Source organism: Lutra lutra, chromosome 7, assembly GCF_902655055.1.
Source record: "Lutra lutra chromosome 7, mLutLut1.2, whole genome shotgun sequence".
Taxonomy (NCBI): domain Eukaryota; kingdom Metazoa; phylum Chordata; class Mammalia; order Carnivora; family Mustelidae; genus Lutra; species Lutra lutra.
In genome coordinates, this window is record NC_062284.1 from 27,271,600 (window position 1) to 27,299,447 (window position 27,848).

Here is a 27,848-nt window from a genome sequence, read left to right on the forward strand (position 1 = left end):
TCTTTTCTAGTAATATTTTTGTCTGGCTTTGGTATTAGGGTAATGCTGGCCTTGCAGAATGAATTAAGAAGTATTCCCTTTGCTTCTATCCTCTGAAAGATATTATAGAGAACTGGTATAATTTCTTCCTTAAATTTTTGGTAGAATTCACCAATAAACCCATCTGGGCCTCATGCTTTCTGTTTTGGAAAGTCATTAATTATTGACTTAATTTTTCTTTTTTTTTTTTTCAAAGATTTTATTATTTATTCAGAGAGAGATCACAAGCAGGCAGAGAGGCAGGCAGAGAGAGAGGAGGAAGCAGGCTCCCTGCTGAGCAGAGAGCCCGATGCGGGGCTCGATCCCAGGACCCTGAGATCATGACCTGAGCCGAAGGCAGCGGCTTAACCCACTGAGCCACCCAGGCGCCCCGTTGACTTAATTTCTTTAAGAGATGTAAGCCTATTCAATCTGTTATTTCTTCTTGTATGAATTTTGGCAAATTGTGTCTTTTAAAAATGGTTCATTTCATCAAAGTTACCAAATTTGTGGGCATAGAGTTGTTCTTAGTATTCCTTTATCACCTCTACAATGTTAACAGGATCTGTAGTAATGTCTTCTCTTTCATTTCTGATATTAGTAATTTGTGCCATGTTTTCCTTTTTTCTTAGCCTAAAGTATACTGACTTTATTAATCTTGTCAAAGAACAAGCTTTAGGTTTCCTTGATCTTCTCTATTGATTTTCTGTTTTCAATTTCATTGATTTCTTCTCTAATTCTCATTATTTCTTTACTTCTAATTTTGGATTCAATTTGCTCTCCGATATCTAGTTACCTAAGGCGGAAACTTAGACTATTGATATTTTTTTAACATCTATAACCATACATGATCACAAATTTTTTTTCTAGTGATGAGAGCTTTTAAGATCTGTTCTCTTGGAAACTTTCAAATATACAATGAGGTGTTAATAGCTACAGTCACCATGCTGTATATTATATCTGCAGGACTTATTTCACAACTAGAAATTTGTACTTTCCGACCACCTTCACCCACTTTACCCACCCCCTGCAATCCCCACCTCTGGCAACCACCAATCTATTCCCAGCATCTATGAGTTTGTTGGGGTTTGGGGGGGGTTTGGGTTGTTTTTTTTTTTTATTTCACATACAAGTAGAATTATACAGTGTTTATCTGTCTCTATCTAACCTATTTATTTAGCATAATGCCCTCAAGGTCCATCCATGTTAACACAAATGGTAGCATTACCTTCTTTTTTATGGCTGAATAATATTCCATCATATGTATATACTATATTTCCTTTATCTACTCAACTATCAATGGGACACTTAGGCTGTTTCCATATCTTGGTTACTGTGAATAATGCTGCAACAAACATGAGGATGCCAATACCTTTCTGAGTTCGCATATTTACTTCCTTCAGATAAACACCCAGGAGTGGAATTACAGAATCATCTGGTAGTTCTCTTTTTAATTTTTTGTGAAGCCTCCTTACTGTTTTCTACAGTTGCTATACCAATTTACATTCCCATCAACATTACACAACAGTTTCTTTTTCTCCACATCCTCACCAACACTTTGTCTTTTTGATAATAGCCATTCAAACAGGTTTGAAGTGTTCTCTCACCTGTAGTTTTGATGTGCATTTCTCTGATGATTAATAATGTTGAGCACCTTTTTCATGTACCTGCCAGCCATCTAGAACTCATCTTTGGAAAAATGTCTACTCAGATCCTCTTCCTGATTTTTAATAAAATTGGCTATGGGGTAGGTTTTTGTTTTGCCACTGAATTTTAAGAGTCCTTTATATATTTTGGATATTAACCCCTTATCAGATATATGATTTATAAATGTTTTCTCCCATTCTATATTCTATAGGTTGCTTTTACATTTTAGTGGTTTGTTTTCATTGTTGTTGTTGTTGTTGTTGTTGTTTTGAGAGAGGAGGGATGCAGAGAGAGAGGAAGAGAGAGAATCTTAAGCAGGCTCCATGCCCAGTGCAGAGCCCAATGTGGGGCTCAATCTCACAACCCTGAGATCATGACCTGAGCCAATATCAAGAGTCAGATGCTTAACCAACTGAGCCATCCAGGCTTTACATTTTATTTATGGTTTTCTTTCCTGTACACAAAGATTACTTACTTTAGATTTTTCTTCTTTTCTAACATACGCTTTCAATGCTATAAATTTCCTTCTAAGCACTGCTTTCACTGCATCCCACAAATTTTGGTAAGTTGTTCTCATTTTCATTTAGTTCAAAATATTTTAAAATTTCTCTTAAGATTTTGGTTTGACCATGTGTTATTTGGAAGTTTGTTGTTTAATCTCCACATATTTGGGGATTTTCCAACTATCTTTCTGATACAATTTTTAGTTTAATTCCCTTGTAGTCTGAAACCAGACATTGTTTGAACTCTCTTCTTTTAAATATGTTAACATGTGCTTTATAGCCCAGGTTGTGAGCTATCTTCATTAACAAAGTTTTCTAAAACAAAATCTTTTTCTCTGCAGGGAAATGATACAAGTACATTTTTTCCTATTTAAATAGTATTAAAGTATTATATTTTTGCTAAAAAGTAAATCTAACATTACCAACACAAGGGATGTTTTCAAAAATGTCAATATCAAAAGTAATCCAGCTACAAAACTCTACCAGAGTAAGGAGAACAATTCTATCTTGAGCTTATCATACGCTGACATAAGTGATGGCCAAAATGACTGTACCATCAATCATTTACATGCTTTCATATTAACATATTTCATCTCTGTATCTAATAAGTGTAGCTGAAGAAGCAGATTTCCTCTACTAAGTGAAAAAAATTTATAAACAAAAAGGCTAACAAAATTCAAACACAGCTCCATAACATACATAACAAAATTCAAACACAGCTCCACCAACTGTATTACCCTACAACTTATCTCAGAAACTTAGAAAATAACAAATACTATAATATCTTCTTGGTATTAATATGTTTTAAAGATTTTATGATTTAATTTTTTTAGAGAGAGGGAGAAAGCACATGCATGTGCAAGCAGGGAGAGGCGGAGAGAGGAAGAGAGGGAATCTCAAGCAGACTCCTTGTCAAGCACAGAGCCCACTGTGGGGGCTCCAATCTCATGACCCTGAGATCATGACCTGAGCCAAAACCAAGAGTCAGACACTTAACTAACTGAGCCACCCAGGTACCCCAAGGTATTACTATGTTTTAAAATAATGATGGTGGTGAAAGGAACAAGCAAGTCCCATGTAAAAGTCTCAATTCCAAAGTCCCTTGACAAACAAGCAAAAACATAAACAAAGTAGAATCTAGTTCAGGGATTCAACAAGCTCCATCCCTCATGCAAATACAGGCCAAGGGCCGTTTTTGTGAATGAATTTGTACTACAGTACAACCAGGCCCATGTCTTTAAATTTATATATTGTCTATGGATCCTTTTGGGCTACAACACCAGAAAGAGTAGTTGAGACATACAATGTATGATACTCAAACCTAAAATACTTACCATCTACTCCTTTAAAAAACAGTCTGGCCACCCCCTCTAGCACTACAGGCTACCTGATACACCTATTACCAACCTCTCCCATACTTAAGAAGGCATCTTCAAAGTACACCTACATGCCTTGGCTCCCATTCTATCTAGAATGCATCCTGGATGCCCTTGAAACCAAACAAGCAGGATTTACCCATCATAAGTTCAAATGAGACCACTCCAAGCACACCAATCTTATCTCCTACTATGCTCCCACAGCACCATGCGTTATCTATCATCTTAGCCATACCTCCAGTATAATTACTGGTAACCTCACCGATAGAAGTTAACTTCACTAAGGCCAGCTTACTTAATGATGAAAAGACGCCTGCCACAAAAAGGACTTACCAATATTAGTAAAATTGAATGAGTTTCAAATGAAATCTGGTGAGAATAATTCTACACCATTTTTTAAAAAATATTTTATTCAAGAGAGACAGAGAGAGAGAGGTAGAGGCAGAGGGAGAAGCAGGCTTCCCGCAGAGCAGGGAGCCCGATGTGGGACTTAATCGCAGGCCTCTGGGAACACGACCTGAGCCAAGGGCAGACACTTAATGGACTGAGCCACTGAGGTGTCCTACACCATTTTTTTAATAGAGATAAACTACTTTCCATTATTATCCATACCTACGAAAATGTGGGTAAAAGCCTTCTAATGATAAGTCATTCATGAAATATTAGGTTAAAAAAAAAAAGAAAAACCTGCAAACTTTAAAAGATTACTAAAGAAAAAGCTTCAAAGAGTTTTAAAAGTTTACATTTTGCACTCACCTTGCAAGCCTTCCAAGAGTTTGGGATAACGAACATGTTCTTCTGTTCCATGCCCAAGTCTCTGGTTGTCACCTTTTCCCCATGAATAAACTTGGCCATCTTTTGTCAGAGCTATAGAAAATTGACTTCCACATCGAACCTTCACAACATCCAAATCCTGAAGCTTTTCAATAAGCTTTGGTGTTTTGCAGCCATCACTACCACCTCTGCCCAATTTCCCATAGTCACCATCTCCCCAAGACCACACTTGACCTAAAAAAAACACAAATATATTTCAGTAAAAGTAACTGTATATCTTAATGCAACTTTTAAATGGCTGAAAATACTCAATATAACCCATAACAAACCTAGACCACTAATATATTTAGTTAACACTACACAGGTGACTTCTGACCAAATGAAATCTAGTTGATACTTCAGGTTGATACAGAAGCAATTAAGAAAAGGATAGCTGGGTTTTCTTTTTGTTTTAGCTAAAAGAATAATAAAGTCCTGACCCTTACTAGTTTGGGCTCAACAACTGGGTTCAGTTCAAGCTAGTAGTGAAAACAGAACAAAAACTCCACTGCCTCCATAAAATACCTTAACTTGACCCACCACAAAAAGTTACAGCTCCCTGACCACTGTCTCTCAGGTCTGCCCACACACTGTTCCTGTCATGCTCACCACAAGTTAACTGCATGACAGCATTTATTTCCAATAACATTTGTTAGCATAATCTAGTTAAATATTACATAAAGGGATAAAACAAATTACAGAAGTGTGGTTGCATTCTTTCAACTCTGATAACTAAGCTAAAAACTCTGCAAAAATGTAATAAATGTGAATTACTAAAAAAAACTGCTAAAAATTGTAAAAGTAAGAAAAAAGAAATTCTATTTTAAATAATCTAAACTAAAGATCAACAAACTTTTTTGTTAAAGTTCAGATGGTAAATATTTTTTTAGGCTTTGTGGACAATGTGATCTCTGTCACAAGTATCCAAGCGTTCCACTGTCACAGGAAAGCAGCCACAGACAATTAGTAAGCAAGGTGGCATTCTAATACAAGTCTATTTGCAAAAACAGCCAATCCCTGATCTAAAATTGTAGATGATACACTAGTGGGTGGTCATTGACATAAACACACCAATGCTCAATGCAACAAACCCACACACAAACATCAGAGAATGTGTATACACTTATATGTCTTACAAAATGCCTGTTGTTCACATAGTTCAGCTGGCAATTCCCACTTTCTCCAATGTTTTCAATGACCCTGACACCCCAGAACCAGATCTCACAGGTCAGGATGCTTCTACTATATCAATAGTTTCAAAATACAGTAATGTAGCAGGGACCTTTCCCTATATGACCAAACACCATGTTAGGTAAACAGCATGCATAGTTACCAATCACAGCAACTTAGTCAAACTTCACACAGCTTTACTTACATAGCAGTTTTCACACAAAGAATTCAAGAACAATAATAAGGCTTATTTAAGGAAAGACTTTCTGGTAAGAGGTTTATAAAATCTATCAATCACTCAACAGTAGAGACTTAAAAACAGTAAGATGTCAAATTGAAAGCTTCATGTCAGAAGAAGAGAACTTCAGATGACAGATGAGACCATCTTTTCTCAAAGACTTACAATAGCAGAAAGATGCCTCCATGTCTATCCCTTTTAGGTGAGGGGGTCCTATGTGGGCATGAAAATGCTCAAAATATCCTTTCTCTTCTCACTAAAGAAATCCCCAGGGAGGGGAGTTAAGATGGTGGAGGAGTAGCGGACCCTAAGTTTGTCTGGTCCCTGGAATTCAGCTAGATAGTTATCAAATCATTCTGAACACCTGTGAAAAGAGATCTGAGAAAAGAAATGCTACAATTCTACAAATAGAAAAGCAACCACTTTTTGGAAGGTAGGAGGTACGGAGACTTGGCATCCAGGATGATATATTTGAGAAAACTGCAGAGAGGAAGGAGCCTGCTTAAGAAGGCTACTGCAAAGTATTAAAAGCAGTAGGATGCAAAATTGGAAATTTTAGGAGTCTGCTACAATGGGGACATCCCTGGATTAAAGGCACTCAGATGGCAAAGCAGATTGGAATCCCAAGTGGGACAGCATAGTCTAAGGATCCCCGGGGCCACAGGAAGAATGGGAGTAGCTGAGTGTGGCAGAGTTCAAGGCAGCAGAGTGGGGAAGCAGAATGAAAACAGCAAGTCTAGATGCCAGCCTTCTGCTGTGTGTTGCTATAAACTGTAAACAGTAAACTATGGACTGCTGCATAGTCACACAACCACTCTCTGGACAGGGTCTCGGCAAAAGGCAGAAGCTCAGCAAGACATCCCACAAACTTCCAGGAGGAACAGCATGGGACCAAGTCTCAGGAGTTCATAAAAGTTTGTGGAGACCGGAAACTCCGGCACATACCTGGGATAAAAACACTCCGTCACAGGCTGAGTGAAGAGAGTTTGGACAGAAACCGGGGAGACAGAGTCATTGATAGCTTTTCTGTGAGGGTTCACTGAAGATGAGAGGCACAAACTTTCAGCTCTAGGGATAAAGATTCGGGCACCACGACTTTCATCCAGCCATCAGTGCTAAAGTGTTCAAGGAGCAAAACAGGGTCACAGAGTGCAATCAGAACCACTTAAACAAAGCGCAATCAGAGCTACTTAAACAGAGCCCAGCACCCTGGCAAGGGAGGCGAAATTTCACCAGGACAAGGGCACCTGAGAATCGGTGCAAAAGGCCCTTTCACCGAATGACCAGCAGGAACAACTGAATAGCACCAAGTCTACAGATGATAGAGAGCTGCAAACTTCGGTTCTTAGGGAAAGAGTATATAGCATTGGTGGGGTTTTTTCAATTCTTTCGTCTTCCAGCTTTATTTTCATTCAGTTATTTTATTTTTTCAATTATTTTATTCTTTCTCATTTTAATTTTTTTTGTTAGTCACCATAGAGTACATCATTAATTTTGATGCAGTGTTCCATGATCATTATTTGTGTATAAGAGCCAGTGCTGTGCCCTCCTTAATACCCATCACATGGTTAACCCATCCCTTCATTCCCTCCCCTCTGAAACTCTCAGATTGTTTCCCAGAGTCCATAGTCCTCTCATGGTCATCTCCCTCTCTGATTCCCCTCCTTGAGTTTTTCTTCCCCTAATGTCCTCTGTGATATTCCTTATGTTCCACATATGAGTGAAACTATATGATAATTGTCTTTCTCTACTTATTTCACTTAGCATAATCTCCTCCAGTTCCATCCATGTCAATCAAATGGTGGGTATTCATCCTTTCTGATGGCTGAGTAATATTCCTTTGTATATATCAACCACATCTTCTTTACCTACTGCCCTTTAACAGATGAATGAATAATTTTTATATATATACTATATATATATGTATATATATATAAAGTTTTTGGTTTACTTTCATTGTATTTTATTTTTCTCTATATATATACAATTATCTTTCTTTGCTATTTTGGGATATAGTTTCCTTTTTTTTTTTTTATGAACATACAATGTATTATTTGCCCCAGGGGTACAGGTCTGTGGATCATCAGGCTTACACATTTCACAGCACTCACCATATCACATACCCTCCCCAATGTCCATAAACCAACCACCGTCTCCCTACCCCCCCTACCCCCAGCAAGCCTCAGATTGTTTTGTGAGATTAAGAGTCTCTTAGGTTTGTCTCCCTCCTAATCTCATCTTGTTTCATTTTTTTTCTTCCCTACCCTCCAAACCCCCCCGTCCTGCCTCTCAAATTCCTCAATTCCTCATATCAGAGAGATCATATGATAATTGTCTTTCTCTGATTGACTTATTTCACTCAGTAGAATACCCTCTAGTTTTACCCACGTCATTACAAATGGCAAGATTTCATTTCTTTTGATGGTTGCATGATATTCCATTGTAGGATATAGTTTCTTTTTTTTTTAAATTGGATATAGTTTCTTTTAACAAACAGACCAAAACACACCCAAGATCTAGTTTATTGTTTTGTTCTGTTTTAGTTCTTGTTTGATTTTTTTCTTATTTTGCTTTGTTTTTGTTTCTTCCGGTTTGTTTTGTTTTTTCCTTTGTTATTTTTGTCTATTCTCTCATTTTCTTCTGTTTTTTCCTCAACATAATAACAAGATGGAGAAACTCACACCAAAAGAAAGAACAGGAGGTAATACTCACTGCCAGGGATTTTATCAATACAGATATAAAATAAGATGTCTGGACTAGAATTTAAAACAATAATTATAAAGATACTGGTAAGGGCTTGAAAAAATCATAGAAGACAACAGAGAATCCCTTACTGTATAAATAAAAGAGTAAAATCTACTCAGGCCAAAATTTAAAATGCTATTACTGAGATGCAGTCACAATTGGAGGCTCAAAACAGCAAGATAAGTAGGCAAAAGAGTGAGTCACTGATACATAAGAAAAATCATGTAAAATAAGGAACCCGAGGTGGGCGGGGGGGAACTACAGGATCATGAAGGAAGACTTCAAGAACTCAAATACCATAAAGCAAAATAATATCCAGATAATGGGGGCGGTCCCAGAAGATAGGGGGAGGGAGATGGGCAGAAAAATTCATTTGAACAAATTAGAGCTAAGTACTTCCCTAATTTGGGGAAGGAAATTGGCACTCAAGTCCAGAATGCCCAGAAAACCCCTTCAAGATCAATAAAAACAGGGTCAATACCTTGACATATTAACAGTGATGCTTGCAAATTTCAGAGACAAAGAGGAAAATCCTGAAAGCAGCTAGGACAAGAGGTCCTGAACATACAAAGGCAGACACAAAAAGCTGAGAGCAGGGGCGCCTGGGTGGCTCAGTCGGTTAGCGACTGCCTTCAGCTCAGGTCATGATCCCGGAGTCCTGGGATTGAGTCCCACATCAGGCTCCCAACTCCATGGGGAGTCTGCTTCTCCTTCTCATCTTCTCCTCGCTCATGCTCTCTCTCAATGTCGTGCTCTCAAATAAATAAATAAAATTTAAAAAAAAAAAAAAAAAAAAAGCTGAGAGCAGACCCGTCCACAGAGACCTGGCAGGCTGGAAAGGACTGACATGATATATTCAACATGCATGCTAAATGGGAAAAATATGCAGCCAAGAATACTTTAATCCAGCAAGGCTCTCATTCAGAATAGAAAGAGAGATAAAGAGTTACCAGGACAAAGAGAAACTAAAGGAATCTGTGAACACTAAACCAGCTCCACAAGAGATATTAAAGGGGATTCTTGAGCAAAGAGAGAACCCAAAAGTAACAAAGTCCAGAAAGGAACAGAAACAATATACAGAAACAACGACTTTATAGGTAATACAAAGGCACTAAATTCATATCCTTCAATAATTACTCTGAATATAAAAAAAGACTAACTGCTCCAATCAAAAAACATAAGGTATCAGAATGGATTAAAAAAAAAAAAAGACCCATCAATATGCTGTCTATAAGAGACTCATTTTAGACCCAAAGACACATCCAAATTGAAAGTGAGAGGTTAGAGAATCATTTATCATGCAAATGAACATCAAAAGAAAACTAGGGTGGCCATCTTTATACCACACAAACTAGATTTTAAACCAAAGACTATAATAAGAGATGAGGAAGGACAATGATTCATAATAAAAGGGTCTATCCAACAAGAAGATCTGACAGTTGTAAATATTTATGCCCCTACATTGGGAGCAGGCAAATATATAAGCCAATTAATAACAAAATTAAAGAAACACTTTCATGATGATAATAATACAATAAAGTAAGGGACTTTAACTCCCCCACTCACAGAGAGGAAAGATCATCTAAGTAGATCAACAAGGAAACAAGGGCTTTGAATGGCACACTGGACCAGAGGGATTTAACAGAAATATTCAGAGGATTTCATCCTAAAGCATTTCTTTCAAGAGCACATGGAACATTCTCCAGAATAGATCACATATTGCATCACAAATCGGGTCTCAACTAGAACCAAAAGACTGAGATTATACCATGCATATTTTCAAACCACATGCTTTAAAACTTGAACTCAATCACAAGCTAAGATTTAGAAGGAACACAGATACACGGAGGTTAAAGAGCAACCTACTAAAGAATGAATGGGACAACCAGGAAACTAAAGAACAATTAAAAAATACATTGAAGCAAATGAAAATGAAAACACAATAGCTCACATATTCTGGGATGCAGCAAAGGCAGTCCTAAGAGGAAAGGATATAGCAAAACAGGTCTTTCTCAAGAAACAAGAAAAGTCTTATACACACAATCTAACTTTACCCTAAAGGAGTTGGAAAAAGAACAGCAAATGAAACTTAAATCCAGCAGGAGGAAAAAAATAATAAGACCAGAGCAGAAATCAATGAAATATAAGTCAAGAACAGTAGAAGAGATCAATGAAATTAAATGCTGGTTTTTTGAAAGAATTAGTAAGATCAATAAACCCTTGGCCAGCCTTATCAATAAGAAAAGAGAAAGGACCCAAATAAATAAAATCATATATGAAAGAGGAGAGATCACAACCAACACCGAAAACATACAATTATAAGAGCATATCATGGGCAAATATATGCTGACAAATATGGCAATCTGGAAGAAACGGATGCACTCCTAAACATGAAAACTACCAAAACTGAAACAGGAAGAAATAGAAAACCTGAACACACCTGTAACCAGGAAAGAAACCCAAGCAGCAATCAAAAATCTCCCAACAAAGAAGAGTCCAAGTCCAGGTGGCCTCACAGCGGGATTCTGTCAATCATTTAAGAAAGATTAATACCTATTCTTCTGAAGCTGGTTAAAAAACAGAAATGGAAGGAAAACTTCTAAACTCATTCTATGAGGCCAGTATTACCTTGATCTTTTGAGATCAAGACCCCAAATCAGCAAAGAAGTCAAACTCTTACTCTTACTCTTCACAGATGCCATGATACTCTATGTAGAAAACACAAAAGACTCCACCCAAAAATTGCTAGAACTTATACAGGAATTCAGCAGAGAGTAGCAGGATATAAAACCAATGCACAGAAGTCAGTTGCTTTTCCATACACTAACAATGAAGGAGAAGAAGAAGAAATCAAGGAATCAATACCACAATTGCACCAAAAACCATAAGATCCCTAGGAATAAGCCTAACCAGAGGTAAAAGATCTGTACTCTGAAAACTATAGAATACTCATGAAAGAAACTGAGGAAGACACAAAGAAATGGAAAAACATTCCATGCTCATGGATTGGAAGAATAAAATACTATGAAAATATCCATGCTATCTAAAAGCAATCTACACATTTAATGCCATCCCTATCCAAATACTATTTGCAAATGACATTTTAGATAAAAGGCTGGTATCCAAAATCTGTAACTTATCAAACCAATACCCAAAGAACAAATAATCCAATCAAGAAATGGGTAGAAGAAGTGAACAGACATTTCTCCAAAGAAGACGTACAAATGGCCAATAGACACATGTAAAAAACACTTAACATCACTTGGTATCAGGGAAATATAGATCAAAACCATAATAAGAACCACCCTATACCAGTCAGAATGGCTAAAATTAACAACTCAGGAAACAACAGATGTTGGTGAGAATATGGAGAAATGGGAACACTTTTACACTATTAGTGGGAATGCAAACTGTGTAGCCACTCTGGAAAATATACTGGAGGTTCCTCAAGAAGTTAAAAATACAGCTACCCTACAATCCAGCAATCACACTACTAGGTATTTATTCAGAGGATACAAACATAGTCACTGGAAGGGGCACATGCACCCCAATGTTTATAGCAGCAACATCCACAATAGCCAAACTATGGAAAGAGCCCATATGTCTATCAAGAGATGAATGGATAAAGAAGATGTGGTATATATATGCAATGGAATTATTACTCCACCATCAAAAAGAATGAAATCTTGCCATTTGCAAAGATGTCGATGAAACTTGAGGGTATTATGCTAAGCAAAATAAGTCAGTCAGAAATGAACAAATACCAGATTATTTCACTCATACATGGAATTTAAGAAGCAAAACAGATGAACATAGCAAGGGAAGAAAAAAATAAGAGGAAATCAGAGATGGATACAAACCATAAAAGACTCTTAACTATAGGAAACAAACTGAAGTTTGCTGGAGGGGAGGTGGGTGGGGGAATGGAGTAATTGGTGATGGGCATTAAGGGTACTGGATGTAATGAGCTCTGGGTGTTATATGCAACTGATGAATCACTAAATTCAATCTCTGAAATGAGTAAATAAATAAATATTTTTTAAAAAGAAGTAATCCGGGACGCCTGGGTGGCTCAGTTGGTTAAGCAGCTGCCTTCTGCTCAGGTCATGATCCCAGTGTCCTGGGATCGAGTCCCACATCAGGCTCCTTGCTTGGCAGGGAGCCTGCTTGTCCCTCTGCCTCTGCCTGCCACTCTGTCTGCCTGTGCTCGCTCTCGCTTCTCTCTCTATGACAAATAAATAAATAAAATCTTTAAAAAAAAAAAAAAAGAAGTAATCCCCAGAAGTAAGTCAATTCCCAATCTGACATTCAACTTCTGCAGCAGGGCAGAGAGAGAAGTTCCCCAGCTGATTCTGACAAACCCCCACAATACTAACAAATAAATAGTTTTAAAATTCAGTAAGATTCTAACCAACAAAACTAGTAAATGTACCCTCAAAGGAAAAGCAAAATGAGTATAATCTCAGTAATAAACACAAATATAAAAGTGAAATTAAAAATAAGCCAACAATATAACATCATACTAGAATCCACACAGACTAAGCAGGACTTACCACAGCAAATCAAAGGTAGTTGAACATTAGGAAATATAATAATAATAACCAGAAACAATTCAGAATGTCAATTATTCCACTGTAACTCTCATTTTTTTATTAAAAAATAAAATGCAAAATGGGAAGGATATAGCCGTTAACTAGCTCTCTGAGTGCGGGCAACAGATGTTAAAAGTCCTGTAATTTCTTGGACTGCCTGGGTGGCTCAGTCGTTAAGCATCTGCCTTCAGCTCAGGTCATGACCCCAGTATCCTGGGATCGAGCCCCAAATGGGGTTCCCCACTCTGTGGGAAGCGTGCTTCTCCCTCTCCCACTCCCCATGCTTGTGTTTCCTCTCTCACTATGTCTCTCTCTGTCAAATAAATAAATAAAATCTTTAAAAAAAAAAAAAAAGTCCTGCAACTTCTTAACCTCTGCCATAGACCCAGAGGTGCACATCACTTATGGACAAAAGGGCAGCCATGAAGTGAACTCTACTTCAACGCTCACTCCCTTAAGGAAAGCGGCACTCCTCATCCTGAAGACCAGCCCAGGCAGCATATGCACTGCATACCATTTTCCGTCACCGCCAGGGTTTGAGCATCCCCGCTCCCGCATGCCACATCAATGACCTTCAATCCTTTAAGCCCAGCTACCAGCATTGGGATGGCTTCATCTTCACTGGAGCCTTCAAACAGATAGGACAATCGTTACTGCAAAATCCCCAAGAGAGGCAACCTCCCACTGCAAGCTTGAGCTGGCTCAAGGCAAATGTACCGTGGCCTAGTCGGCCATAGTTCCCTCGGCCCCAGGTATACAGCTCCCCCTCGGCAGTGATGGCCGCACTATATGTGCTTCCACATGCGATGTGCACCACATGCTTCCCAGCCTGTTTTCCAGAGAAAGCAGATATCACCTTAGGCTCTTCCAAAGGCCTGCGGAGAGAAAGGAAACAAATGTGAATGTCCTTCTACACATGCCCTATTGGTGTTAGCAAAGAAAATAACTATCAGGGTTCCAAGACAGTTTGTCCTTCCAGGCACCTTATGAAATAATTAAGAAACAGAATTCAAACACCCAACACTTTCGTGATTGAATGTTTACTGGGCACCTAATGCCAAGCATGGCATCCAGCAGGAATATCAAAACAGGTCTGTTAAAGACTCATACAATCAAGTCTCAAGCAGCTTTTGTTTAGTGGTCCAAAACAGTGACCCATCCATAGACCACTCAGCAACAGGAACAAAGCAACTACTGACATACCTAACAACTTGGCTGAAGCTCAGGGACCCTGCTAAGTAACAGAGCCAGGAACAAAATACCACACAGTGAGAGAAGGCAGATCAGGAACTGGAAGTAGAAAGCAGGGGTTGATTGCAAAGGGGTCCAAAGAAAGTAGCAGGGGCATCAGAAATGTTTTCTCAGTTGTGGTGGTTCCCCAACTGTATGCATTTGCTGAAACTCATCAAATCGTACTCAAAACAAATGAATTGTAAACCTCATACCGATGGTTAAAATTTATACATTTGTTAAAAAAATGAGGAAGGAATGAAGGAGCAAGTTTTACTAATCACATTCCAATGTATATTTTACAAATGAAAAGTAGGAGGCAGTAAGGATTAATTAGATTGAAGTCTTAGTAGTTGGCTCTTCACTTTCAGAACTAGCAAAATGCCATATATTTATAACCCAGAATATGTGTACTGTGATTGGCAACACACAACTCTACCCTCTCCAAAGACACGGTTTACTAACTTTGTGACCCACTATTCTGCAAAATAAATAAATGCACATGTTTATAAATATAAATAATACAAATATTAATAAATGCATGGGCACACATAGGCACAGGGAGAGCTGAACAACCCTAATCTGATACTTCTCCCTCCTGTTCAGCTCAAGTTTCAATCCCCCAAAGTTTCCTTCCAACTCCTACCATCTTCACTGATCTCTTTTCCTTCCCCCAATTTCTCGAACAATGGACAAATACTTTAATTTAGCATCTAGCACTTAATCTCAACTGAATATTATGTTGTTACTAGTTTTTTTGTAGTTTAGTACAAATTGCAAATAACATAAAAGAAGAAAAAAACTAATGTCTCCAGCTTGTATCTCCAACCTTTCAAGTTCTATGTGTCCCATACATCTAACCCCCTTTAAGAGTCTGAGAATAGGGGCGCCTGGGTGGCTCAGTGGGTTAAAGCCTCTGCTTTCCCAGGGTCCTGGGATCGAGCCCCGCATCGGGCTCTCTGCTCAGCGGGGAGCTTGCTTCCTCCTCTCTCTCTGCCTGCTTCTCTGCCTACTTGTGATCTCTGTCAAATAAATAAATAAAATCTTAAAAAAAAAAAAGAGAGAGTCTGAGAATAGGGGCACCTGGGTGGTTCAGGCGTTAAGCCTCTGCCTTCAGCTCAGGTCATGATCTCAGGGTCCTGGGATCGAGCCCCTCATCTGGCTCTCTGCTCATCAGGGAGCCTGCTTCCCCCTCTCTCTCTTACTGCCTCGCTGCCTACTTGTGATCTCTCACTGTCAAATAAATAAATAAATAAAATCTTTTAAAAAAAAAGTAAATAAAAATAAAAAAGAGTCTGAGAATAACAACAATTCTAAATTCTATAATTTCCATTCCTTTGTTTCTCACAATCATTTTACCACATTTGTCTGAATCCCTTACAGCACTACCAAGTTTGGAATATTTCTCCTGAATACTAATACACAATACACATTGCTCAGCGTTTTTCACAGTCTGAGAGTCTACCCAGAGATGTCCACTTCCATCCCACCATAGTGATAAGGGGCTCAGACTCCTCTCAACTCTGCTGTTCATGCCTCTTTCCCCCTTGAAGTAGGGCTGCACCTTCAATTTTAATCTAAGGCCAAAGTTTTTCTCTACCAGGCTCCCCACTCAAGCTGGCAACATGTTAAATGGTTCCCACCACTCTGTGGCAGCTGTGGGAACTCTCCATTTTTACAACCCTGCACTTCGAACAACCATTTTGTTTTATTCCTGGTCTCTCACAATAATCAAAAGCTTCCACAAAATAGGACACTAAGAAATTAGTGAGTTTTGTACCTATGAAAATGGAATGGCTTAAGGAAAGGAGGACCTTATCTGACAGAGATATGTTGAAGTGTTTGTGAATGAAGAAACAAGTAGTATGGGATTTGCCTTAGGAAACTCCACAGTGTGGGGTGTTGATATGTGCAGTTAAAACGGGAATAGCAAAAAAAAAAAAAAAAAAAAAAAAAAAAACGGGAATAGCAAAAGCTGGAAGCCATGAATCTGGGAGAGAAGAACAGGAAGGCCAACTGATATCATCCTCTGTGCTCTGGGCAGAACTCCCATAGCATAACCCAGGGGCTGACATACCTTGACAGCCTTTCCACCCTAGCCCTACATGTTAGAGCAGCTGGAAAACAACGAGCTACAGTTTTCTTTTCCATCCTATTTTGAATACAGCAATTCAAAGGGAAAGCATGTCAATTATAAGAATCAACCATACATACACAGTATCCCCATGGCCCAGTCGTCCACCATCCCCACAACCCCAGGAGTACACTTCTCCAGTCGCTGCCAGAGCCAAGTAGTGGTGACCATCAGAATGGGCAGCAATCTTTACAATGTTTCTGGAGGCAAGACCCTGGACCAGCTGTGGGGCCTAAAAGGGTAAAAATGGGAAGAAAATTACTAAGCAGTCCAAGGACAATGAAAACAGCATGACTCTTCTCAATTAGGCATCTCGTTTTAACAAACTCTCCTCGAACTAAAAAACATGAGCTTCTAGAGGCTGCCATCCAATCATCCAGATGCCCTGCCCACTACCAATAGAAGAGTAGGCAGCCTCCAAGTGCTCTGTGACATGATTAGGCTACCTCCACACAAGTGAAATTCACAACTCAAGGTAAAAAGCACCTTCCTTTAACAGGAACATGCTCTATCCCCACAAGGCCCAATTCCCTCATTTGTTACTATCTGGACCCCAAAGTATACTGAGTTTACACATGGAAAATAGTTTACAAATGGGAATCATGATGGGCAATGCATGTTATTGTAAAGAGCTCCTGATCTTTAACTAAGAAATTCTTCCCCAAATGATCTTAATTATTTAAGATTATTAAGTACAACTAGTAAAACACAATAAAAATTTGTTTCTAAATCTTCAGAAATCAAAATGACTTAAAGACTAGGATTCTGTAGCACCTGTAAGAGAAAAGTGCCCACAAAGGGAAGTGATCTAGGCCCCAGAACACCCACCAGCGTGTCACTATTGTAGGCCTGAGTGTACACGCGGCCATTCCTGGACAAGATCAAGAAGCGCTTCTCTGCACAGGCAATCTGCGTGACCCCCAGGTTGGCAAGTCCTTCACACTGAATTGGACCGATCACATTGGCATAGTATTTCCATCCTATTAACCCCCATCCTATGACTTCTTGCAATGATCCCTGTAAGATAACAAGATAAGGAAACATTTTCTTTATAGTGGCAAAAAAATTTCTTTCTTCAAGACGAAACCAGACAGGGAGCCAAACCATAAGAGACTCTTAATCTCAGGAAACAAACTGAGGGTTGCTGGAGGGGAGGGGAGTGGGAAGAATGCGGTGGCTGAGTGATAAACATTGGGGAGGGTATGTGCTATAGTAAGTGCTGTGAATTGTGTAAGAGTGACGATTCACAGACCTATACCCCTGAAACAAATAATACATTATATGTTAATAAAAAAAAGTTATATTGCACTTTATAAAAGCAAAAGCAATGAAAACTTCAGGTATCTACATAAAGTGTTTTGAGAAACTAAGAACAAAACAAAACAAAACAAAAGAGTATTTCTTTCTTACTTCAAAAGAAAAATTTATGCTAAGAGTAACACTGAGGTATCATAGAATAAAAACAAAGCATGTAAAGAAAGCTGATCTAAAACATCAAAATAAGTTATAACATTCCATATTACCTCAGTTAACAGGTAAGATGATGAAGAAACTGAACAGACTATTCTTCCACAGCATTTCATTTTAACAGAAACCACTAAAAAGTAATATAAGTAGAACTTAAACATACTTTTAAATGCTTGGACTGTATCAGGTTACCATTTTTGTCATAACAGGAAGAAACCTGAAAGCCTAAGCATGAGTCTGAGAGACAAGTAATCCTAATATTGGGTGTGGGTGAGAAGGATCAAGTTGTATGTGAGCAGTTTTGTGATAATCAGCTAATGTGTCCACCCACATCAAGTACATCACCACCGGTGCATGCATATGCACAAACAGAACAAATGTACAAGGCTAATCATTGCAGCAGTATTTGAGTAGCAAACTTCTGGCAACACAGTGTCCACCAAAAAAATCATGATAGATCCATACACAGAATACTGAGCTGCTTTAAAATAAACAAAGAAGTTCTATTTATTAATAGAGAAAGCTCCTCAGTATATACTGTGTAGTGAAAAAAACAAGCTACGACAGGCTACCACTATTGCTAATACCAGAAATATTAAAAGGATATGTAAGAGACAAGTGAAAAGCAGCAGGTGCTAAACCAGGCAGATGAGGGGAAAGGAAGAAGAATCTAACAGTGTCCTTGCACTTAATTTTGACTTTTGAATCATGTGAATACACTTATTTGGGGAAAAAAAAAAAAGACTCTGAAATCATATATAAATCATGTTAAAAATTAAAAGTTAGAAAGACCTGGATTCAAATCCAGGATTATTCTTCATGATCCTGGCAAAATTCACTGCCACTACAAATGGCAGTCTTCTCATCAATATAATGGGACAGTATTGGGATGATCAGATGTAACTATGTATGTGAAGTCCTCAGGGGGCCTACACTGGTAGGCTCTTCACACATGTAGATTAGTGCTACCACTGGTCTGAGTATCATCAAGATAGTCCATGGTCTAAGCTCCTAGTGTACAAAAAGGCAATGGAACCTCCCTGAGGAAGGCAGGAAGTCATGTGGTTGTTTGGATAAAGGAGAGCTCTCTGGGGACACATCTCCTGACAGTGAAACCTGGGACAGTGGATTGGGTCCTAAACCCCTGTGCACCTCAGCTTGTTCATCACTCAATCTGACCACTGACAACACTTTAAACTGTATACATGTTTAAAAGCTGTAACCAGCTCCACCCCCAATACCAGAGAAAGTCTCCCTCCATATTGGCACAGAGAATCTAGGAGTGCTACTAACTGTAGAACATACAAAGAACAAACACTGCTTTCTCACATACCTTATGAGATGTTGGTGAGCTACACAGAGGCGGCATACAGGGAGTAGCCAGGCGGTCTAAATGGGCCATGACAACAACTGCAGTTTGTCTTAAGTCAATGGCAAGCTCATTGTCTTGTGGAAGAGTAAGGTACCTCAGGAAACTCTCGTTGGGGCTCAAAGGACCAGACAAAAGCTACAGAAGAAAAGTAAGCAGACTTCGTGAGAATTGTGGAAAAATTAAAGTAACACAATTAGCCCTTAACCACTCTTTATATTTTGGTAGTCACAGTTATGCATTATCTGTAAATCTACTCCTTTTGGCCATTAAATGAGAAGTGTTACTGATGCAGTGACTCTACATATCCACATGTTTACACACTGCTACAAAACTACACAGAGCAGTGCCTGCACATTTACACATGCATACTCCACACAGGTCAATGACATGGCCCAGTCACCCTTCAGGCTCACCCCTCCAACAGCCCTCAGAATACAGAGCAAGCTTCTTAGGAACACAGCAGTGCACCTCAAACTGGCTTTGCAAACTGAAAACCAAAACCACTTGTTTAAACCTAAATGCCACTTACGCTGGAGAAAACCTAATGTTACCTGCACATTAAGTAACAAATTTCATTCTTCTAAAGGCAGAATAAACTTACTCCCATTAAAGACTACCAAGTGATAGAAAAATTAACTTTAATGGAATGGCTGCCTTTCCAAGAAAGACCTACAAGATCAAACTTGTACCTCTAAATAGAAACAACCCCAGGAATTCAGACCTAGGAACTAGGCAGGGCCTCCTCTGCCACCAGTCTCACTGTCCTAGGACTAAATACAGTGACGACTTAGGTGACATGCTCTACACAGTGCTCCGCATATAGGAAGGGCCAACAAAGTAAGTCACTATTTTCAATGCTCTTTTTCTAATATATATTTAAAAGTGTGTGTGTCAGGGGCACCTACTGAGTAGTTCAGTTAAGTGTCCAAATCTTGATTTCAGCTCAGGTCATGATCTCAGGGTTGTGAGATCAAGCCCCTCAACTGGCTCTGCACTCAGTGGGGAGTCTGCTTGAGACTCTCTCTCTCTCTCTCTGCCCTCCCCCTGGGCACGCACATTTTCTCTCATTAATAAAGAAATAAATCTTAAAAAGGAAAAAAAGTGTGCATGTCAGACATCGTTCTGTGCTGAAGTGTAGCTGGCACTTACTGATCTGAGGTCTTCTCCATAAATGGCATATGGAGGAACATGGAGGAAGATGTACCTGACTTCACTAAGCAGGGTCAAAACAAATAAACATTAACCACTAGGCAACTACATGACCTCACAGTAAAGCACATCCTCTGACCCAGACACACTCCATCCCACACAGCTGAGCCTCAAGTCCTCGTGCCGCCTCCCTACATTATCAATTCAAGTGACCATAAGGATGTGCTTGACTCACACTTTGTTCCTGAAATATTGTCAGAATGTTTACCCTACTAACTAACTCCTTCATGGAGGTGAGCATGCCTTCTCTACATCTTCCAGAGCATCCTAAACTCACTCCCCATCACAGACAAAGCAGAGCCAAATCAAGTTTCTAGGCTGCTAGAAAAACACAAGCATTAAACCCACAAACACAAAGGGCTCAATGGCTCCAGTTCAGCAGAAAGAAAACTGCAAGGTCAAAAAGGAGCAGAGGAATCTCTCTAAAAGTACAAGTTGATAAATGCCAAGAAGTACATTCTTCCTACTAAGTACACACAATCCAGAACACACACACAAAAGCCACACCATCTGAAACTCACCCTACGACATTCCACACCTGTCCCATATCTGACTCACTCTCTCCCCTAGAGACAACTACTGCCAAAGACATGCATTCTGGTCTTACTTATAAAAGTCTAATTCTTTTAGGATAACTGAATCAAAACAACTATTTAAATGCAAAATCTTGTTAAGATACTTACGTGAGTGTCACCCTCTGTATGAGGGGCATCTTTACTGCAGATGATGCTCTGGAATCTTTGCAGCAAAGGGAGAAGGGGGGCGCTGGTGCCCTGGGCAGACCGCTCATTGTCAGTTTCCTGGGTCCCAGTGTCCCACAGTTGAAGCAACAACAGGATGGCAGATAACATTTGGCTGAAAGAGAAAATATCTTTAGTCTCTAGCAAAAACAAATTAGCTTTTATTGCCATGGTCTGTCAAAAATAAAAGGCAGGTTAACTAACTAAAATAGAAGAAATACTTTATATTTGAAAGGATACCACTAAAATAATCTCATGAAAACAATTCTTGGCAGTAAAATTACTGAATCAATGTCAAGATTTTAGCACACTTGAAGATATCCACATACAAGATATCCACACTCGAAGGATAAGAAATATAAAATCAGTTAAGAAACTCAAACAAGACTTTTTTCTATGTTAAAGGAAGCTCCACACCCAGCATGGAGCCCAACCCAGGGCTTGAACTTACAACACTGAGCCAAAATTAAGTCAGATGCTTAGCCGACTAAGCCACCCAGGCACCCCTCAAACAGCTTTCTAAAGGGAACTTCTAGGACCTTAATTAATGGAATAAAAATCATTTGTGAAAAAAAATTTAAAAAAAAAAAAAGAACAGCTCCTACACTACTAAAAAGTTAAACACATACATAGTTAAACACTACTAAAAAGTTAAATACATAAAAAAGGAAATAAAGAAAACCTAAGCATACCCACGTCTGAAAGAAGAGGAAGTCCTGGGATATGGTTCTTTGATTATAGAAGACCACCACATGTTTTATACAATTACAAATGATTTAGTGAAATCCCATAAAATGAAACAGATGTTCAAATAGAGGCATTTCCCTGAAATGTTCTCAGCCTAAGGCACCCCTCACCTAAGAGTGCCTCTCTGCACAGCCAGCTCTAACAGGATGGCCAGGGCCAGGTGCTGGTCCTGCAGGGGGATGGTTCCTGGCCCTTTGGTACCAGGCGTTCCATGAACATCCCTGAAATGAAAGAACAAAGTAACATGAGAGCTTAAAGATAGCATGTATATTTTTAATATTTAAAATCAAGTTTCTGAGACTTACTACTCGAATTTAATAAGAGATTTTAAAGCATATAATTAATTTGTAAAGATATTTTCTTATTAAAAAAAGATATTTTCTTATTAAAAGAATTAATTCAGATACTATAAGATGACTACCTTAGAAAACATATTCTAGTTTCCATAGTATAAAATTATTTTTATCAGTATTCAAGTCATGAGTAGAAAAATGTTTAGATATGTCTCCACTCTCAATGACATGTATGGCTATTAGAATATCCACATTCCTCTATGGAAATGGAGAAACATTAACTTCTAAAGCTACCTGGCAAATATAGGCAAAATGTCTATGTTTATTTTTATCTCTGATCAAAGGAATATTTCAACTTTCCCCCAATAAAAAATAACAAGTCCTCTTAACCCAAGATAGGAAGGGAGGACCTTCCAACATCGCCATTACGGTTGAATTTTGAAATTACAGTTGACCCTTGAACAAGTCTGAACTGTACTGGTTCATTTATACACAGATTTTTTTTAATATGTATATTGAAAAAATTTTTGGAGATTTGCAATAATTTGAAAAAACTCACAGATGAACCATGTAGCCTAGAAATACCAAAACTTTTAAGAAAAAGGTAGTATAATAAGAGTAGGGGCGCCTGGGTGGCTGAGTGGGTTAAAGCCTCTGCCTTCGGCTCAGGTCATGATCCCGGAGTCCTGGGATCAAGCCCCACATCGGGCTATCTGCTCAGCAGGGAACCTGCTTCCCTTCCTCTCTCTGCCTGCCTCTCTGCCTATTTGTGATCTCTTGCTCTGTCAAATAAATAAGTAAAATCTTAAAAAAAAAAAAAAAAAGGAATACGGTAAATAATAGATATAAAATATGTGTTAATCCACTGTTCAGGTTACCAGTCAGGCTTCTGATCCACAGTATGCCATTAATTTAGTTTGGGGGAGTCAAATGTTATATGTGGATTTTTACCTGTGTGGAGACTGGTACCCCTAGCCCCCATATTTTTCAAAGATCAACTGTAATTCCAAGCCTATTTTCAGGGCCCCTAGCCTTAAACCTTGTTGAAATGCCCTCATCAGCATGCTAGGGTGCTGAACTCACAGCCTATTGGCATAGAGACCAGAGGTGTCCCTGCATACTAGACAGGACACAGCAGTGACCTCTGGCAAAGGAATGAGAAAACACTCACTTTTCCTTTATGTCCTTACTGCTGAATTATGTCTTGAGTACATACATTTTCTTTATTTTTTTTTACTTTTTCAATGTTCCAAGATTCATTGTTTATGCACCACAGCCAGTGCTCCATGCAATACATACCCTCCGCCCGACTTTATATTTAAAAACTCTTTTTTTTTAAAGATTTTTTTAAGATTTTATTTATTTTATTTGACAGAGATCACAAGTAGGCAGAGAGGCAGGCAGAGAGATAGAGGAAGAAGCAGGCTCGCTGCTGAGCAGAGAGCCCAATGCGGGGCTCGATCCCAGGATCCTGGGATCATGACCCGAGCCAAAGGCAGAGGCCTCAACCCACTGAGCCACCCAGGCGCCCCATATATTTAAAAACTCTTAACAAAAATACATAGAACCCAAGACCAGAGGAGTTCATGGTTTTCCTTACCAAAAAATGATTCACATTCAAAAAATTTTTAACACTAACATGAATAGATGCAGGTTTAAACATTTTGATCTTGAGTAGTTGCTTAATCCCACATTGTCCATCAAGACAATACCCCTCACTCAGAATGGTAACATCCACATTCTCACTGAGAGGCCCATAATAGGTGCTCAAACACTTTATGAATGACTAATTTCCAAATCATAAAATATCTGAAAAAAATACATTACAAGCATCTTTCATTTTCCACCTGATTCAGTATAATAGCCTCCTGGGTCTAATTAGAATATCAAAATCAAATCTTTGAAAACCTAAAAACCAAGATCTAGAATCACAGAGCTGAGGATGGCCTGGAAACACATACCACAAACCTTCTGCTCTAAAGAGAAGAAGGTGAGACGAGACTTCGAAGCATGTTAGAACCATTCATGTAGTAAGATATAAAAACAAAAAACTCACCCTGTCACAACAGATCTGAGGAACCTGGTTGCTCTCTCTACTACTTCCAGCCACACAGAAGACACGGTGCTCTCATCGAAGAGTGAAGCCTCAGGCAGGGCTCTCAAGGCATCCAGGGACTCATGCAACAGCTCGCTGCAGAGATCCGCATCCTCCCCTGGGCACACACATGTATCAGAGGAGGCCATCTACTCCTCAGGCAGCACTGACAAGTAAAGCCCTCCTCACTTTCTCAGAGGGACCTCCTACCCCATCATGTGAGAGGAAGCCACTGTTCCATTTTCAATCCCTCACTTTCCTCTCAACAAGATACTCCAAGAACTCAGGAGATTAGAACTTAATACAAGTGCCCCAAAGTTCTTTATTTTATGACTCTGCCATGTGCAATCCTAACTTCTTGTTCTAGAAAATAAATCAGCATTGATGTACAGTGCAGTGGTTTACCTGGGATGTATGCATATACACGCTTTTTCTTTCTTTTTTTTTTTTTTTTAAGAGAACAGTCCTAGAAAATCAGACAGACTGAAGCCTCTCATTCTACAAACAAGAAAAATGAGGCACAGAGAGCATACAGGATCAGCCCAAGGGCATGTGGTGGCAGAACTGAGAAGACAATCCAAGTCTCCCGATGTGGGGAACTGAACACTCTGGGCCCACATACCTGACCGCCAGGCCCTGCGTAAGAAGGCAAAGGCAAAGGAGAGAGCTGCTCGGGATCCGACTCTTGCAAGACCTTCCACTCCTTTGCCTGTGGGCCGGGAACTGTGGACAACACACATGGGAGATGTGATAACTGGTCAGTCAGAGGAATGCGCAAATACTAAAATAAAATAAGTAACATGGAAGGATGTGTATTAAAAAATGTGATGAATAGATTTCTTTAGACAGCAGAATGACAATGTGTGACTTTTAGTTTCATATATAAAAACTTTTATCAAATGTCCTTTGTAAAGGAAGTTTACTAGTTAAGAAAAAGATATTTAGAAAGAATTTTAAACGACCTGCTGAGATGTTCACAAAATGATCTCTGGGAACTGATATTATGAGTCAGGGAGAGACACATGATAAACAGAAAATAAACTGATAAATACATAAATGGGAGGTTAAAGGTCATGAAGTAAAGAAAAGGCAGTGAGGGGGTTGAGGAACACACAGAGAACAATACGACAAATGCCTGAGACTGCACCCAGAGCTATGCAATCTGTATTTGCTTTGGACTCTCTTGGGTCTATATGATGACCAGATTAGAGACCCATGTATACATCCTATTCTCTTTCACCCCCATCCTGCGGAGCTTATCTTCTCCTGAATTTAGTGCTTATCATTCTCATGTTTTTTAAGTTTTTTATTACTTATATTTTAAAGTTAACAAGATATGCTTGTTTAAAGAAGCTATACAAATGGCATACCATAGAAATCATTCTAAGAAAAACTAGAATATAAAACGTGTACAATATAAAATCAATCATGCCTAGCAAGTAATTTTATTTTCAACTTTACACTGTTGAGTATTTCTACTATATACCATATTCTTCAAACTTACTAAAACTCGCTTTCACTATCAGGCGAAATGCTATTAAAAATGGGTAATGATATGGAATCACTGTCCCAAGATACAACAGCAAGTGAAATTAGCAGTGAAGAACGTGGGGACCCCAGAAAGGCAGCTAGTATGCAACATACCTATGAATCCTGAGCTTTAGGAGGGGGGCTCATGAGGAGACACAAAAAACCTTAATGAGTGACTGCCTCTAATAAGGGGACTGAGTGTCTGAGAGACAGGAATAAGAAAATTTAAACTTTGCTTCTGAATGAGAAATACAGTGGTCTTTGAAACAGAAAGAACACATGCTGAGTCTATTCAGATGAGGTAGGAGGAGCCCTCACCAGGAGAAAACTGCTTCAGAAGAAACATGAAACTGGGGTTCCCCCTCAGGCAGTTGTAACCTTGGCCCTAGAGAAAGAGCCCAACAGTCCTAAATCTGTACAGTGTAAGAACTGCTATAACTTCAGTAAGTCACTCTCTATTTTACAGATACTCAAGGAAAACAAACAAACAAACGTTCAAATAGCTTGGTCCCACACCCATCCACAGCAGTCAACTATCCAACCCACTGCTCCTTGGTAAAACCCATCACTATCCAATTAAGCTGAGAAATGAGGAAAAGAAATCTACAAAAATTTGGAAGATATCACTACACATCTAACAGAATTGCTAAAACAAAGAAGCAACAACACCAAATGCTGACAAGGATATAAAACAACTAGACCACTGATACATACTGATGAGACTGTAAAACTGTACAGCTATTTTGGAAAGAGTATAGCAATGTCCTACAAACCTAAACGTAAGACATAAGAATTGAACTCCAGGGCATTTATTCCAGAGAAATGAAACAGGTTCACACAAAAACCTGTCCACAAATACTCTCAGCAGCTTTATTCATAATGCTCAACAACTGTTAATAACTGAGATGTCCTTCAATTGACAAATGGCCAAACAAAATGAGGACCATCCATGACACAGAATTCTACTACGCGATGATGATACATGCAACTACTTGGAAAAATCTCAAGGAGATAATGCTGATTGAAAAAAGCCAAGGTTACATACTAGACATAAAGAATAGATTAGGGGCTGCCAGAGGATAAGGCAGAGGGGAGGGGAAAAGGAGGTAAGTGTGATACAAAAAGAATACTGGTCCTGTACTCTAACTGCGGCAGTGGTAACAGAAATCCACACGTCTGATAAAATCGTATGGAAAGACATGCAAATATGCATGTACATACAAACAGAGGTAAGAACATGTACAACTAAGGAAATCTGAGTGAGAGAGGTAATCTGTTATCAAAGTCAATATTGTCATTGTGATAGTATACCACAGTTTTGCAAGTGGCTACCACTGGGGAAAAGTAGATGAAGGGTATAAAGAATCTACACTATTTCTTACAACTCCATGTGAACCCACAATTATCTCAAAATACATATTTTTTTTAATTTTAGGAATTTGGCTGATTTAGTGAAAGGCAGATTACAATTAATCCATCAATACTTATGTAACCACAAAGGAAAAAACACAGAGAAAAATCAGTTGGGGTCTCAGCCACTTCTGCATCTTAGAGAATTCAGTCTCATTCAACATACACCAGGAGTGCTCAGTCTCAGAATCTACCACCCGCATATGCAGAACCCCTCTCTGATCAATGATCACCACAAAGGATCACTCACTTTCCAGTCAAGAAGGAAAGAAAAGACTGTGCTGCTCACTAATACCACATAGATAGGAATCCTCTGTCACTTGGTTTAATTTACCTTAAAACTACTATCAAATATAGCACATGTAAGTGATTTCAACTAGATTTTAAAAAAAATGAAACATGTTAAATTTAGCAAACAAAACTGTGGTAGACAGCTACATTTTGGAAAAATTAAAACTTCATACAAGCCTTAACCATTCAGTTAATGTCTCAGAAAATGTGCTGATGCATACCAATATA

The 27,848-nt window shown here is 38.8% G+C and overlaps 1 protein-coding gene across 8 annotated transcripts in view; it reads right to left on the reverse strand.

Moving 5' to 3' along the window:
- Positions 1-27,848, reverse strand: part of HERC2 (HECT and RLD domain containing E3 ubiquitin protein ligase 2) — a 237,320-nt gene that overhangs the window by 150,456 nt on the left and 59,016 nt on the right. For 7 of the 8 annotated variants that reach the window (XM_047735659.1, XM_047735658.1, XM_047735652.1 and 4 more), the window contains exons 6-15: positions 25,012-25,112; positions 24,351-24,507; positions 22,112-22,222; positions 21,198-21,369; positions 19,267-19,440; positions 17,295-17,483; positions 16,547-16,698; positions 13,820-13,977; positions 13,617-13,730; positions 4,301-4,552 (exon numbers count right to left, since the gene is read on the reverse strand). In XM_047735659.1, the coding sequence (XP_047591615.1) occupies positions 4,301-4,552; positions 13,617-13,730; positions 13,820-13,977; positions 16,547-16,698; positions 17,295-17,483; positions 19,267-19,440; positions 21,198-21,369; positions 22,112-22,222; positions 24,351-24,507; positions 25,012-25,112 (1,580 nt within the window). Of the gene's footprint in view, positions 1-4,300; positions 4,553-13,616; positions 13,731-13,819; positions 13,978-16,546; positions 16,699-17,294; positions 17,484-19,266; positions 19,441-21,197; positions 21,370-22,111; positions 22,223-24,350; positions 24,508-25,011; positions 25,115-27,848 lie in introns of all 8 variants that reach the window. The other variant, XM_047735660.1, reaches the window with a different exon arrangement.